This window comes from Salmo salar, chromosome ssa16 (genome assembly GCF_905237065.1).
Source record: "Salmo salar chromosome ssa16, Ssal_v3.1, whole genome shotgun sequence".
Taxonomy (NCBI): domain Eukaryota; kingdom Metazoa; phylum Chordata; class Actinopteri; order Salmoniformes; family Salmonidae; genus Salmo; species Salmo salar.
This window is the reverse complement of record NC_059457.1, coordinates 30856623-30873391: the sequence shown is the minus strand read 5'-3', so window position 1 is coordinate 30873391 and position 16769 is coordinate 30856623. Positions and strand designations below refer to the sequence as shown.

Below are 16769 nucleotides of genomic sequence, written 5' to 3'. Positions count from 1 at the left end.
TAAAAGTGCAATATGTGCCATATGTAAAAAATAAATTTAAAAAAAGCTAACGTTTAAGTTCCTTGCTCAGAACATGAGAACATATGAAAGCTGGTGGTTCCTTTTAACATGAGTCTTCAATATTCCCAGTTACGAAGTTTTTAGGTTGTAATTATTTTAGGAATTATAGGACTATTTCTCTCTCAACCATTTGTATTCCATGTATCTTTGACTATTGGATGTTCTTATAGGCACTTTAGTATTACCAGCCTAATCTCGGGAGTTGATGGGCTTGAAGACATAAACAGCGCAAACGCAGGAAAGTGCTGTTTGAATGAATGCTTACGAGCCTGCTGCTGCCTACCACTGCTCAGTCAGACTGCTATATCATATCATAGACTTAATTAGAATATAATAAACACACAGAAATACGAGCCTTAGGTCATGAATATGGTTAAATCCAAAAACAATCATTTCGAAAACCCTGAGTCTGCTTGCACAGAACGCAAGAGAAGTGGCACAATTTCCCTAGTTAATATTGCCTGCTAACATTAATTTCTTAACTAAATATGCAGGTTTAAAAAATATATATATACTTGTGTATTGATTTTTATGGTTAGGTACATTGGTGCAACGACAGTGCTTTTTTTCGCGAATGCACTTGTTAAATCACCCATTTGGCGAAGTTGGCTGTGATTCGATGATAAATTAACAGGCACCGGATTGATTATTTGCATCGCAGGACAAGCTAGTTAAACTAGTAATATCATCAACCATGTGTAGTTAACTAGTGGTTATGTTAAGATTGATATATATTTTTTTATAAGATAAGTTTAAAGCTAGCTAGCTAGCAACTAACCTTGGCTCCTTGCTGCACTCGCGTAACAGATGGTCATCCTGCCACGCAGTGTCCTCGGAGTGCAATGTAATCGATGTCCAAGAATACCGATTGTTATGAAAACTTGAAATCGGCCCTAATTTATCGGCCATGCCTATTAATCGGTCGACCTCTAGTCTGGGCAGTACCCAGACTGCCTCATCTGGCGGGGTCAGGTCTTGGTGGTCTACCATCAGCTGTTTTCATTTAGTATCAGTTGGGGTCGGCTTGGGGCGTGATCATATTCCCCCATAGTTTGTTGTACCAAAGTTGGTGTAATGTTCTGACTATAACTACTGTTCCCTGAAGGAGGGGAAACGAGGTACAACACCGTTATGTGAAGCGCAGATTTAATTCGCCTTGTTAGGTGTGATTGTAGATCTTTCAACCTAAGTCATGAGCGTGCCACTCACTGTAGCTTGTTGTATCGCGTTTCCTTCCTTCAGGGAACAGTTGTTATAGTCGTTACCTTCTCTCATTATTAATCCTCTGGCTACCTTACATTTTTAGGCTTTTCAAATAGCATTTTGAGATGGATTTCTGTTAGGTTCGTTGTTTCATCGTGAGAAAGCCATGCATAAAACAAAACCATATCCGTCAGTCATATTCATAGCCTGTTGAATGGAGAGGGATGAGAAGGTGATTATAGGCAACTTTTTTTTAAACAGGTAGACAAGATGGCGTCAGAGAGAGCAAGATTGACTTGTCATTTTGCTTTGCTTGGGTGGCGCCAGTCAAACCATCGTGTGTCACATCACGATGTCGTCAACATCGGCAATGGCTGTCAATCATCTTATATAGACGATGCTATCGTAATATTGCCCAACCCGAGTGTGACTGCCAAGACCCCTGTGATCTATTATGATTTCCCTATGTCATTTAAAGCATTTAATCAACCTCATAGTGATGACAGAATTACAAACAATGTGCCAGTACTTGATATTTAGGTGCAGGAGCGCCACAATACTTTAAAGCTAGTATTCTATAAGAGGTGCTAGAGCTCAAGCAGTAACAAATTTGAGGTGCCAGTACTCCGCTCCGGTAAGCTCCTGCCCAAGTCCAGCACTGGGTATTTAACTCTGCTTAAGCTTTCCATGTAAAACCAAAAGATTCAGAATGTGACAGAAGTTGGCTCGCAAACTCATGTTTTGTACTTGTGTACAGGAGCAAACAACCAGGCCATGATCCGTGTGTTGAGCCTGGGCTCCGCGGAGCGCACCCTGCTGAAGGGCTTCACTGGTGCAGTCACAGACCTGGCCTTCGCCCATCTGGATTCCACCCTGCTGGGATGTGTTGACGAAGCTGGCAACCTGGTCATCTGGCAGCTCACCTGCCACAGCAGCAAGATCCAGTATCCTCTTCATTCTGCCCAAGAGTTACACTTCAGTTGGTCCCTTACTCCTTCGTGTAGTTAAAGGTTAAGTTAAAAAAAAAAAATATTAACTATACTTTTACCTAGTTTTGACCTTTTTTAAAAGTACTTTGTGATGTGTGTACAGCAGTGGAGACTGCTGAGGGGAGTACGGCTCATAATAATGGCTGGCGCGAACGGAATGGCATCAAACGCATGAAAACCATGTGTGGATGTATTTGATACCATTCCACAAATTCCGCTTCAGCCATTACGAGTACGTCCTCCCCAATTAAGGTGTCACCGACATCCTGTGGTGTACAGCTGTGTTACACACCTTAACCCACATGCTTCTCAGGGATCAAGTGGTTGTCCACATCCGGAGGCCTGAAGACACACCTCTAAACTCCAATAGGAGGTTGATCTGGTGTCCCTTCATCCTAGAGGACAATGAAGAGAACCCTGAGGATGCCAGCCAGACCCTGGCCCTGCTGCATGAAGACAGGGTATGTATGCCCTATTGGACACAATCAGACTTATTTATTTACCCATGTCTCAGACAAACTCTTCCTCCTCGTCCCTTTGTACTATTTTCTCAATCTTTTTAATTCACTCCCTCTCTTTTGCTGATTGTCCTGTCTTTTCTCCCCAGGCTGAGGTGTGGGATCTGGAGATCCTCCGCAGCAACAATAGCACCTGGCCAGTAGATGCCACTGACCTGAAGGACGGAGTTATAACCATAAAAGGACATACAGATGTAGGGCATTTAGTAATCACATTGTCTGTTTCCAGTATGGAAAGCACTTATTTACAGACTGGTTTTTAGTATGGAAATTGAGTTTTGGGTGGTGTTTTTCTCCAGCGTATAAGTGAAGGTGCCCTGTCTCCAGATGGCACAGTCTTGGCCACAGCCAGTCATGATGGTTATGTAAAGTTCTGGCAAATCTACATTGAAGGACAGGACCAGCCAAGGTAGATCTTGACTCAATATTACTCTATTTTATAATATAATATTTATATTTCAATTCCAGTTTCTTGCAATTCCTTTCCATCTGTATCTCTATGGTTACTTTTACTTTCCTCTGTGAAGTCCTCTCCCCGGCTTCTTTCACAGATGTCTGCATGAGTGGCAGCCCCACAATGGGAACCCCCTCTCCTGCCTGCTGTTCTGTGACAACCACAAGAAACAGGACCCAGAGTAAGTCCCTACTGTTCCCTTCTGCTGCTGTACGTCTTTAGCTGAACAGGTGTTGAGGGTTACCCAGGATTACATAGACACATGGATCTTTAGAGCATTACCCAATGCAATCAGTGTAATTTACTCTTAAGGACCCGTGAGAGATTGATTTTAGACCCCCACTTTTTCCTTTCTAGTGTTCCATTCTGGCGCTTTCTGATTACTGGAGCTGATCAGAACCAGGAGCTGAAGATGTGGTGCACAGTGTCATGGACCTGCCTGCAGACCATCAGGTCTGACTCTTTCACCTGTGTTTTTCACTGCTCTTTCATGCTTTGCAAGTTCTCATTCATACGTTACTGGACCTGTTTCAACGAGAGCCTATGTACATGTCCATCAGGTTTTCTCCAGACCCGTTCAACTCCTCAGTCCTGCCCAGTCTAAAGGCCAGCCTGGACCTCTCTGCAGAATGCCTCATCCTCAGCGACGTACAGAGAAAGGTCAGAATAACATCTGTGTCCTGCTGTATCACTATGATCTATCTACCAACTGTAATCCTTTTTGGGTATCAGGATGAATTATTAACCCTGTTTTGTGTTGTCCCTCTAGGTGTTGTATGTGATGGAGTTGTTGCAGGACCAGGAGAAGGGCCATGCCAGCTTCACAGCCGTGTCCGAGTTCCTGCTTACACACCCTGTACTCAGCTTTGGTGTTCAGGACGTCAGCCGCAGCCGCCTGCGCCACACAGAGGTCCTCCCCCAAGATGAGGAGAGCGAGAGTATGACTGCAGGTTGGTTTCACCTTCTTGGATCCCGATTACCACTACTACCTAATCTAACGATGGGCTGGTCTAACCCCTGTATTATCATGGGTATAATTTTGGTTTTATAGTGGCTTTTTCTTCCTGTTATATCTAGAGGGCAACCAGGGCCCAATGGAATCCAGAGCTGGGATCCAAATAAAGCTATACTGTGTCCACACAAAGTGAGTGTTGTCATTCAGGTCTGCATTGAAATTGTGACCATATAATCCATTTTTAGTATCCCATTTCATACACCCGTATTAGTGTTTAGATGTATTCTTCTGTCCACAGGTCCCTTCAAGATGTGCAGATCTGGTTCCAGCCAAACCTTGGGTCTGGCTCGTCCTTATTTCTGCCTCACTCAGACTCAAACGATGGCTTTGGTGAGTTAAGAGAACCGTTGGTCGTCATAAACCAAAACTATTCTTTACTCGGTATAAGAGATTTTAGAAACATTATCCCAGATTTTCATGGATTAATCGGTCTTTGTGCTTCTCTAGGTTTTTCGGATCACTTGACAGACATGAGCATGGAAGGTTTGAGCTCTGACAAGGAGTCCGGATGTGGCTCCCAAAATGATCTCCGGAAGATTCCCACCCTTCCTGCTCCTGCTGACTTCATGTCCCCCACTGGCGCCACCACTATGCCCAAGCTCATGACCCCTGACGCCTTCATGACCCCAAGTGCTTCAGTATGTCCAGTTCCAAATACTCACTATTCTATCAAAATGCTAGCGAATATCCAAGGGAGGAATATTACTCCTGGATCTTGATTGCGCTTTAAACTTTATTTTTGCCCTTCTCTCCCAGGTCCCAGCCTCCCCAGGCAGCAGTGCCAGCAGCCTGAAAATGGTGACAGCCATGACCAGCAACTCTGACAGTGGCGCTAGGTAGGTCAACTCGAAGGGTGCATAAGAGGGAAGGAATTCATAATTGACTGAACAAGGAAAGAGATTGTGCTTTAATATCCCTGACTCTAGTGATGTCAATGTCTGCAGGGGAGGAGAGGAGCTGACCCAGAACCCCAAGATGTCTGTGGAGAGCAGTAGCAGTCTGACTCTCAGTGCGAGCACCAGCAGCCCCAGAGCCAGCTCCCTTCTCATCTCAGGCCTAGGAGACAACATGCCGGTAGGCCACACATGGACGCTAGCACTCACAGCGCAGTCATTACACACGGTTAGAATGCAGAATTGTGTGCCGCAATTGGCTGAGGGGCCAACGTAACATGTGTTTGTCAACTTACAAGACCTCTTGTCCCTCCGTCATATGTGACATCGTAACTCCTTGTTCCATTTTGGTCTTCCCTGCTGTCTCATAAAGATGTACCCTCTTCCACAAGAGACCACTCCTCATATGCTCATGTTCCCCCTCACCTACCCCCTCCGCCCTCTACAGGGGCTTCCCTCTCCAAACCCGCCCCTCTCGTTGGACCCACAGGTCATTGAGCCTATGCTGATTCAGCATGCCTCTCCCACCCTGGCCCGCTCTCCAGACGTCATCTCATCTGCCTCCACGGCCATGTCCCAGGACATCCCTGAGATCGCCTCTGAGACGCTGCAGCGAAGCCTGGGAGGTGTGTCTGGAGCTGAATCCCGAGACCCTCTCCCAGCCCTCCACACAGACAGCATGGCTTCTGCAGCCTCAGCCCTTCACCACCTCTCTCCACGGAACCGGAACAACTCTGACCACAGCCACCTGACCCTGGAGCTGGGTGCTGGAGCAGTGGAGGCTGAGCAGAGGCTCAGCAACACTCCTTCACTACTGGAGAATGCCCTGTCACAGGAGAATGCTGCTGCAGCCGCCGCTGCCTCCTGCTCCGACAACACAAGCCACCCCTGGCCTGCAGCTCCCGACATCACACGGGAAACGCGCAACAGCCTGCGGGACAACGGCCTAGGAGACTGGTAAGACAGTCTCACACACACGCGCTGACATGGGCACAGTGTCTTTACCTATGCATGCAACCTGAAGAGCCTACGCAGATCGGCTTTTTAGTTTTAAATGGTATCTCTTGCTTTTAGCTCAAGGGAGGAAATGAAGGACCGACACATGTCCTCTCCATACCACAGACGCACCTACCACTTAACCCAGAATGACAGTCAGGACGCCAGTGCAGAACAGAGGTAAGATAGTCACATCTCTAGAACTTCCCTTTCGTTGTCAATAGCCCTTGTCCTGGAGGGATGCAGTATTTGCTGTCTTTTGGAAGTCAGTGCTTGATTCAAGTTTCCATTTAAATGTATTCTTGATTCTGATTTAATGTTCATCCTAAACCTGCACAGGTTTTTTTTTTGTACCCATTATCACCACCTATTGTGGGCACTTAAACTCCTCCTCTTGCTTTGTTTACCTGTCAAACAGTGACCATGATGACGAGGTGGCCAGTCTAGCGTCGTCCTCCGGGAACTGTGGAGCCAGGTCGTCTCAAAGACTGCCAGTGAAGGAGTGGAAGAGCTCTCCCAGAGGCTCCCCTAAACTAAAGAGGAAGAGTAAAAAAGATGACGGGTGGGTGATGACCATGGCAGTTACCACCATGTTATTCTCTGATATTTACTTCCATGTCTAATGGCCTCTTTGCCTTCTCTCTTTTTAGGGATGCGTCTCATGCCTCTCAGTCCAGGCAGCCTGAGCATCATAATCATCAACATCAGGTAAGGGATCATGGCTGAACGAATATGATTCACTGTTACTTTTTATCTTTAAGTTGTGATTATAATACTGGCACCAAGATGTTTCCATTATACATACATTTTCAGCAATACCATTTGTTCCCTGATAAATAGATGATACAGTATACCTGGTTTGCTTAGACACCATGGTCTTCTGAACATCCCTCTCTGTGATCTGTTCTAACCTGTTGCAGATGAACCCTGAGGTGCAGGAAGAGCTGCTGATGCTGCTGCGTAACCAGCAGAGGGAGCTAGCGGATCTCCGTCAGAGTCAGCTAGAACTGCTGCAGAGAGTGACAGGCCACATGGACGCAGTGCAGAGCTCTGTCATAGCCCATGTGGAGCACGTCATGGTCAGCCAGCAGGAGCACGAACGTATCCTTACAACTGGGACATGTCACAAATTACAATCAGTGCCAACTCCTAGACCTCCCTCTGTAGTGGTACCATTGAATATTGTGGTTTGGTATGAGATGATCACTGCAATATATACTACTTGGCTAAAAGTATGTGGACACTCCTTCAAATTAGATTTGGCACACAGCCATGCAGTCTCCATAGACAAACATTGGCAGTAGAGTGGCCCTTACTGAAGCGCTCAGTGACTTTCAACGTGGTGCTGTCATAGAATGCCACCTTTCCAACAAGTCAGTTCATCAAATTTCTGCCCTGCTAGAGCTGCCCGTCAACTGTAAGTGCTGTTATTGTGAAGTGGAAAGTTTTAGGAGCAACAACGGCTCACTCGTGAAGTGGTAGGCCACACAAGCTCACAGAACGGCACCACAGAGTGCTGAAGTGCATAGCGTGTAAAAATCCTCCGGTTGCAACACTCACTACCGCGTTCCAAACTGCCTCTGGAAGCAACGTCAGCACAAGAACTGTTCGTCGGAAGCTTCATGAAATAGGTTTCGCAGCCATTGGACTCGGGAGCAGTGGAAACGCTTTCTCTGGAGTGATGAGTCATGCTTCACTGATGGACAAATCTGGATTTGGCGGATGCCAGGGGAACGCTACCTGCCCAAATGCATAGTGCTAACTGTAAAGTTTAGTGGAAGAGGAAAAATGGTCTGGGGCTGTTTTTCATGGTTCGGGCTAAGCTCCTTAGTTCCAATGAAGGGAAATCTTAACGCTACAGCATAAAATGACATTCTAGATGGTTCTGTGCTTCCAACTTTGTTGTAACAGTTTTTGGGAAGGCCTTTTCCTGTTTCAGAATGACAATGCCCCCGGGCACAAAGGTCCATACAGAAAAGTCTTGTCAATCGGTGTGGAAGAAGTTGACTGGACTGCACAGAGCCCTGACCTCAACCCCATCGAATACCTTTTGGATGAATTGGAACGCCAACTGCGAGCCCGGCCTAATCGCCCAACATCAGTGCCTGACCTCACTAATGCTCTTGTGGCTGAATGGAAGTCCCTGCAGCAATTTTCCAACCTCTAGTGGAAAGCCTTCCCAGAAGAGTGGAGGCTGTTCTAGCAGCAAAGGGGGGACCAACACCATATTAATACCATGATTTCGGAATGAGATGTTCGACGAGCAGGTGTCCCCATACTTTTGGCCATGTAGTGTATAGGGAAGTGTTATGAATGTAGATATTGTAGTTTTAAATGGAATTCAATTCACATGAATAAAGACGCTTTTCACATCTAGGTGCCTAATTAAAGCTGCAATATGTAACTTCTGACCAAACTTCTGACCAAATTCACATAGAAATTAGTTATTGGTCTGTCATTGTCATTGAAAGCAAGTCTAAGCGGTAGATCACTTCTATGTGCGCTATTGCTATTCTTCTTACATTTACATTTTAGTCATTTAGCAGATGCTCTTATCCAGAACGACTTACAATAGTGAATACATACATTTCATTTATTTCATGCATTTAAAAAAAATAAAAATTGTACTGGCCCCCCGTGGGAATCGAACCCACAACCCTGGCGTTGCACACACCTTGCTCTACCAACTGAGCCACAGGAAAGGCTGTTCTCAAGTAAAATTTTTGCGTCTTTCAGTTTTGTACACCAGCTTGAAACAGCTGAAAATAAAATATTTGTTTATTTTGTCACACAAACTGAAATTAGGCCAACTATTAGTTTTAGCAACCAGAAAATTCCAGAGCCATTTCTGCGTGTTGCAGAAGCACATCCTCATCAACCCACTGTTTGATCCTTGACCCGGCGGTGTTTCTCAGAGAGGAGAATGGAGAGAATCCTAGCAGAGGGACAGAACCGTAACCAGCAACTCCAGGAGCATCTCTCCCAGCAGCTGGCTCAAACTCTCAACAACACCCTGTGTAACCGTCTGGACAAGACTCTCCGAGAGGAGATGAAGAAAACTGTTCCTCCCAGTCAGTACACTTCCTTCCTTTTTCCTAACTTATTCAACAGTTTTTATCAAATGAAGTTAACTGTATAATCACTGAGAAGTAAATGTTTGGCCTTGCTACTAAACAGCCATTATCAAGAGTCTGGAACCTGTTACTGCCCAGATGAATAACACCATCGCTGCTAAGCTGACGGCTGTGGAGGCAGCACTGAAGGAGAACGTTAGCAAAGTCGTCAAGTCAAAGGTTAGTGGCAACAAATTCAGGGGGGATTTAAAAAAATGCGCTGCTTAGTTCATAGAACCACGATACGTGACTTACCTTCCATATTTGCTTATAGCAGGGGTTTTGGTTTTCTTCCTACAAAATGTGGCTCTACATTTTGAACAATGGGGGCTATAAACTATTATGACCCCATTTGCTTAAAGCTGAGACACAAGCTAAGCCTTCTTTCCCTCTACAATGCTCACGTGCCCTGCGGGTGTCGTTAGAACAGAGTGGACAGGACCAGGCACCAAATCTGCATCAAATAACTGGGGAGAGGAAAGAACATCATTGAAGACAATGTTAATTTCTACAAAAACAAATCATACGCAGTTATTGCCTGATCTTCCTTGACGTTTTCCTGAACTTCCCAATACCTTTCTGATGCATTTCAGTAACTTCAAACCAATGGTTGGAACCGGTTCAGGAAACAGAACCCCAAAAGTACGAAAGTGATCTATACTGTTCCGGAACAGAACCATTATTTAATAACGTTCAGAGGGGAGCGCCTATGAACATTTTTATAATACAGTTGCATCTCTCACGCTACAGCACAGTTTGTTTGTCTTGCATTATGATTAAACCATGCTCTTACTGCAAAATACAATTTGCTCTTAATGACTTTCCTATACAGTTTTAGTTGCTTAACCACTCCACAGTAAGCTGCTCTAGCCATGCTGATTGGTGAAGTAATTTAATGTTGCGCAAAATGTAAAATAATATATATATTTGAGGTTTGTTTTAAAAGGAATTATATAAACTGATACCTTTGGATTGAACCAGTTCAAAACTTTATTTTGCTAGTCAGAACAGTGGAACGAATAACAAAAAAAGGGCATGGTTCTGTTCAGAATGAAACGATTAGTAAATAATTTAGGTTCCAACCCCTGCTTCAAACTATACTTCCTTCAGATTGAATTTGAAAAAGTGTCAGTGATTTTTAATATAGCCCCAAATTAAAAAGTTAACATTGGCTGTTGATTACATCTCTTTTTAACTGTAGGATCGCAAAAGATTTCTGATATCAAAATGGGGTCTTGGGCCCAAAAAGTTTAGCATGCCCTGCTCTAGAGCCTAGGTTGGTCATTGGATCAAAGGATGTAAAGTACTCTCATAGCTCACTTATTCAGTCTTCAGTCAAAATGCACACACACAAATTACTTTGTATCCCTTTCTGTGCAGAACACCACAGATGCAATTGGCCGGGCAGCTGCTGAGGCAATGCAGGGGCCTATCCAGGCTGCCTACAAGGATGCGTTCCAGAGCATTGTGCTGCCTGTGTTTGAGAGGGGCTGCCAGTCTATGTTCCAGCAGATCAATGACAGCTTCAAGCAGGGAACCCATGAGTGTATGACAATCCTATTACTAACTGTTAACACTCAGCGTTTCAGGCTGTTTCTTCGCTTTATGCAGTTTCGCCTAAGAGCAAGGTCATGGACTTAGCCTAGTTTTTAACTTGTTGCATTTGTCATACATCTATGTTAAGAGCAGTGGGCTTTGTATGTATTGATAAACATTTGCTGTATTTTTTTTCAGCTGATTTTTATATTGCGCTAACAGCACATCTGAATATGCCTGACAGATCTTACTGTGTCGTACTGAGTTTGTTTGTTTTCCTCTGTAGATATCCAGCAACTGGAGACCCATATGAAGAGCAGGAAGCAGCGTGAGCAGGAGGGCCAGGACCCTATGATTGGCCAGCTGCAGCAGATGATTGACACGTTCCAGAATTCTACGGATCAGCTGGCCACCACTGTCACAGCAAGTGTCCGCTCGGAGGTCCAGCACCAGCTCAACATGACGGTGGGAAAGTAAGTCCAACCAGGCTTTTACATTTTTTGTTGTTGTTGTGATTGATCAGACATGCCTAATAGATGCCTTAGCAAGCATTTTGGGTTGCCATGTTGAGTGGCTGTGTAATGGATTGGTTGAGTAGAAAAACAAATGCCTTAATCCTGGGCTTAATTTCGATTGAGCCATAAGTGTTTGGGAAATGACCAGTTTTCAAGCATTTACAGTATATTAATTCGGAAAGTATTCAGACCGCTTTACTTTTTCTATGTTTTGTTAGGTTATAGCCTTATTCTAAAATTGATTAAATTGTTTTTTTCCCCCATCAATACCCCATAATGACAAATCAAAAACAGGTTTTAGAAATTTGTGCTAATTTATAAAAAATAAAGGAAATTTCACGTTTTAATAACTATTCAGACCCTTTAATCAGTACTTTGTTGAAGCACCTTTGGCAGCAATTACAGCCTTGTGTCTTCTTGGGTATGACACTACAAGCTTGGCACACCTGTATTTGGAGTTTCATTCTTCTCTAAAGATCCTCTCAAGCTCTGTCAGGTTGGATTGGGAGAAATTTGCCGGTCTCTTCAGAGATGTGCCATCGGGTTCAAGTCCGGGCTAAGGCTTGGCCACTCAAAGACATTCAGAGACTAGTCCCAAACCCACTCCTGAGTTGTCTTGGTTATGTGCTTAGGGTCGTTGTCTTGTTGAAAGGTAAACCTTTGCCACAGTCTGAGGTCCTGAGTGCTCTGGAGCAGGTTTTCATCAAGGATCTCTGTGTACTTTGATCGATTCATCTTTACTTCGATCCTGACTAGTTCCCCTGCCGCTGAAAAACATCCCCACAGCAGGATGCTGCCACCACTTTGCTTTACAGTAGGGATGGGGCCAGGTTTCCTTCAGACGTGACGATTGGCATTCAGGCCAAAGAGTTCAATCTTGATTTCATCAGACCAGAGAATCTTGTTTCTCATGGTTTGAGAATCCTTTAGCTGCCTTTTGGGCAACTCCAAGCAGGCTGTCATGTGCCTTTTACTGAGGAGTGGCTTCTGTCTGGCCATGCTACCATAAAGGCCTGATTGGTGGAGTGCTGCAGAGATGGTTGTCCTTCTGGAAGGTTCTCCCATCTCCACAGAGGAACTCTGGAGCTCTGTCAGTGACCATCGGCTTCTTGGTCACCTCCCTGACCAAGGCCCTTTTCCCCCGATTGCTCAGTTTGGCCTGCCGGCCAACTCTAAGAGGAGTCTTGGTGGTTCCAAACTTCTTCCATTTTAAGAATGATTGAGGCCACTGTGTTCTTGGGGACCTTCAATGCTGCAGAAATGTTTTGGTACCCTCGGCACAATCCTGTCTCTGAGCTCTACGGACAATTCCTTCGACCTTACGGCTTGGTTTTTGCTCTGACATGCACTGTCAACTGTGGGACCTTATATAGACAGTTGTGTGCCTTTTCCAAATCATGTCCAAACAATTGAATTGACCACAGGTGGACTCATATGAAGTTGTAGAAACATCTCAAGGATGATCAATGGAAACAGGATGGACCTGAGCTCAATTTTGAGTCTCATAGCAGATTGTCTCAATACTTATGTGAAGGCGTTTTATTTTTAATACATTTGCAAAAATGTCTAAACCTGTTATCGCTTTGTCATTATGGGGTTGTGTGTGTGTGTGTGTAGATAAGGGGGGGGGGAATGTGTTTAATCAATTTAGAATAAGGCTCTAACTTAACAATGTGGAAAAAGTCAAGGGGTCTGAATAGTTTCTGAATGCACTGTAAATGTTTTGATAGTATTCCTTGTTTATATAACTGTGCGTATTTTCTTCTGTCCTACATCCAGCCTGCAAGAATCGATCCTGACCCAGGTGCAGCGCATAGTGAAGGGTGAGGTGAGCATGGCCATGAAGGAGCAGCAGGCAGCTGTGACCTCCAGCATCATGCAGGCCATGCGCTCTGCTGCAGGCACGCCCGTCCCTACCCCACACCTAGACTACCAGGCCCAGCAGGCCAACATACTGCAGCTGCTGCAGCAGGGACAGCTCAACCAGGCCTTCCAACAGGTGAGAGTCCTGCTCCCCGATGCACCGTCATGGGCTTGGGCGGTATACTGTAAGATGTATACCGGGGTATTTGGGGAAAAAAACACGGGAGGGTTTTTCATTACCGTCAACTATTTCAGAAGTTTTTCATTAAAATGTAATATTTGTAGCTACTTTTTAAGTTGATACCTGCAGTCAAATTGTGCAGTACATTAGGAGATAAAAAGATTGCGTTCATCATTTCACCGGTCACATTATTTTACATGATGAAGCTTACTGTAGTTCCCCAGAACAGTTGAGCCTGTCACATGTTTGTAAATGGCACAATGGGAGAAAGCAGGAGCAGGTGAGTCCATAGAGTTCTATATCTATCAGTGAGTCTCTGTTGTGAGGGGATGAAGTAACACTTGTATGAAATTTACTACTAAATGTTTGCTATCAGATATCTTATGTCTTTCTGCCGTGTTTGAGAAGTCAGAGCTCTGTTATCTGTACAGCTGCCATTTTTCCCCCTGTGCTTCTACTAGTGTTTTTTTCCTCCTCTGTTCTCTCCTCTACTCCCCTCTGCTCTGTGTACACATGCTGCTCTTCCTTCAGAAAAGTATGCATCACAACTTTGTTCATTTGCACAATTTATTTTGTTCACTTTCGCTTGTAAATGTCCACACTCACCGAAAATATAATTCGGTAGCTACTAGCTAGGCTGTGTAACGTTATGAGCTGGATTTGCCTGTCTTTGCAATTAGTTATGTATGTTTTTACTTGTTAGCATTTAGCTAAAAGCATCTGTGATTTCGCTTTTCTAATTTTGTTAGTATTCTGGTAGAGGCACAATGGGCTTTTCTTGTGTTTTTTAGCGCCCCTTGTGTAGTACTATGCTGGTAATACCGTAAATCCTGGCATGAGAAAAGGACTATGATAATCTGGATACCGCCCAAGCACCTACCCATCCCATCAGTCTCACAGCCTCTCCCGTCCACTGCATGGGGGATGTCCGAGGGCATCATATAAAATATACCTGTGGTGTCTGATCGGTCTCGTCTCCTCCAACCCCCTCCCCTGTAGGCCCTGTCAGCTTCTGACCTAAACCTGGTTCTGTATGTGTGCGAGACCATCGACTCCCAGCAGGTGTTTGGCCAGCATCCCTGCCCCCTGATCCAGCCAGTGCTGCTGTCCCTCATACAGCAGCTATCCACTAACCTGGCCACACGCTCTGAGCTCAAGATCAGGTATGCATGTGCACCCACAGGAACATGTTATAACCCACAGATTTGATGCTCAAACTCTTCATAGACCCCTCTATGCACCCATGCTAAAACATATAAACACACACACTCAAAACACATCAATGTAAATTCTTACACACCTTGGATGTAATAAGTCGGCCATGGGCAGCTTGAGATTAGATTTGTTTTGTTTGATCTTAATCAGGTTTGTGCTCTTACACAATTTAAAGCCTCCCATAAGGAACACTTCTCAACCTCATTTTCATTATCTCCAGCACCAAACCAGTGTCGAAGGTCCTAAAAAATGCTTCTCTATGATATCACAGGTTGGGATTGAAACTGTGATTTATCAACCTGTACAATGTAGAAATGCGCCTATTTTCTACATATGTAGACACTGGTTAGGTGCTGTAGATAATGAGGTTGAAAAGTGGCAGAGTTACCCTTAACAGTTGCGCTATGCTGAAATCGCAACACAATTTCCTGGTTGCTAAAACTGTAATAGTTAGCCTAATTTCAGTTTGTGACCAAATAAGATGGTACAATGATTCTCTACACTATCTAAACAGATGTTAAATATATATTTTCCATAACCCAAAATATTGTTTCAGCTGGTGGAAGCTGGTGCAAAAAAAATGAAAATACAGTGCATTCAAAAGTATTCAGGCATCATTTTCCACATTTTGTTACGTTACAACCTTATTCTAAAAAAAAAAATGTTTTTCCCTCAATCTACACACACTACCCCATAATGAAAAAGCAAGATGTTTTTTTGTTACTTTTGCTAATTTATATAAAAAGAATACAAAATGGAAATTTCACCTGAGTATTCAGTGCCTTTACTCATTACTTTGTTGAAGCACGTTTGGCATCAATTACAGCCTCGAGTCTTCTTGGGTATGGCGCTACAATCTTGGCACGCCTATATTTGGGGAGTTTCTCCCATTCTATGCACATCCTCTCAAGCGCTGTCAGGTTGGATGGGGACTGTTGCTGTACAGCTCTTTTCAGGTCTCTCCAGAGATGTTGGGTTCAAGTCCAGGCTCTGGCTGGGCCACTCAAGGACATTCAGAGATTTGTCCCAAAGCCACCCCTGCGTTGTCTTAGCTGTGTGCTTAGGGTCGTTGTCCTGATGGAAGGTGACCATTCACCCCAGTCAGGTCCTGATGTCTCTGGAGCAGGTTTTCATCAAGGATCTCTCTGTACTTTGCTAAATTCATCTTTGCCTCAATTCTGACTAGTCTCCCAATCCCTGCCACTGAAAAACATCCCCACAGCATGATGCTGCCACCACCATGCTTCACTGTAGGGATGGTGCCAGGTTTCCTCCAGATGTGACGCATGGCATTCAGGCAAAATAGTTCAATCTTGGTCAGTCCAGAGAATCTTGTTTCTCATTGTCTGAGAGTCCTTTAGGTGCCTTTTGGCAAACTCCAAGCGGGCAGTCGTGCTTTTCATTGAGGAGTGGCTTCCGTCTGGTCACTCTACCATAAAGACCTGATTGGTGGAGTGCTGCAGAGATGGTTGTCCTTCTGGAAGGTTCTCTCATCTCCACAGAGGAACTCTGGAGCTCTGTGACCTCCGTGACAAAGGCCCTTTTCCCTCGATTGCTCAGTTTGGCAGGGGGCCAGCTCTAGGATGAGTCTTGGTGGTTCCAAACTTCTTCCGTTTAAGAATGGAGGCCACAGTGTATTTGGGGACCTTAAATATTGCAGACAATTTTTGCTACCCTTCCCCAGATCTGTGCCTCGGCACAATCTTGTCTCTGAGCTCCACAGACAATTCCTTCGACTTTATGGCTCGGTTTTTGCTATGACATGCACTGTCAACTGTGGGACCTTATGTAGACAGGTGTGTGCCTTTCCAAATCATGTCCAATCAATTGAATTGACTGCAGGTGGATTCCAAGTTGTAGAAACATCTTAAGGATGATAAATGGAAAAGGATGCACCAGAGCTCAATTTCGTGTCTCATAGCAAAGGGTCTGAATACTTGTAAATAAGATATTTCTCTTAATTTTTAATACACTTGTAAAAATGTCTAAACCTGTTTTCGCTTTATCATTGTGTGTGGATGAGGAAAAACATTTGTTAAATCAATTTTAGAATAAGACTACCGTCACAAAATTTGGGAAAAGTTAAGGGGTCTGAGTACTTTCCGAATGCAGTGTAAAAGACCCTAAAACAAAATTTAAGTTGAGCACATAGAACAGACCTACTGCTTCTTAGACTTACTTTCAAGTAGAATGATATATCTATAACTCACGTCTGTGA

General features: G+C 44.4%; 1 protein-coding gene across 2 annotated transcripts in view; it reads left to right on the top strand.

The window, feature by feature from the left end:
* The window catches only part of LOC106573747 (enhancer of mRNA-decapping protein 4), a 39608-nt gene that overhangs the window by 17935 nt on the left and 4904 nt on the right, over positions 1–16769 (top strand). Inside the window, exons 5-28 of one of the 2 annotated variants that reach the window (XM_014149081.2) lie at positions 2021–2207; positions 2566–2713; positions 2860–2964; positions 3070–3179; positions 3298–3405; positions 3582–3677; positions 3785–3884; positions 3994–4174; positions 4302–4368; positions 4478–4569; positions 4687–4877; positions 4996–5075; positions 5184–5313; positions 5581–6089; positions 6207–6308; positions 6547–6690; positions 6779–6836; positions 7049–7229; positions 9044–9199; positions 9306–9421; positions 10622–10787; positions 11064–11250; positions 13072–13291; positions 14336–14499. In XM_014149081.2, coding sequence (XP_014004556.1) covers positions 2021–2207; positions 2566–2713; positions 2860–2964; positions 3070–3179; positions 3298–3405; positions 3582–3677; positions 3785–3884; positions 3994–4174; positions 4302–4368; positions 4478–4569; positions 4687–4877; positions 4996–5075; positions 5184–5313; positions 5581–6089; positions 6207–6308; positions 6547–6690; positions 6779–6836; positions 7049–7229; positions 9044–9199; positions 9306–9421; positions 10622–10787; positions 11064–11250; positions 13072–13291; positions 14336–14499 — 3598 coding nt within the window. The remainder of the gene's footprint in view (positions 1–2020; positions 2208–2565; positions 2714–2859; positions 2965–3069; positions 3180–3297; positions 3406–3581; positions 3678–3784; positions 3885–3993; positions 4175–4301; positions 4369–4477; positions 4570–4686; positions 4878–4995; positions 5076–5183; positions 5314–5580; positions 6090–6206; positions 6309–6546; positions 6691–6778; positions 6837–7048; positions 7230–9043; positions 9200–9305; positions 9422–10621; positions 10788–11063; positions 11251–13071; positions 13292–14335; positions 14500–16769) is intronic. The other variant, XM_014149082.2, reaches the window with a different exon arrangement.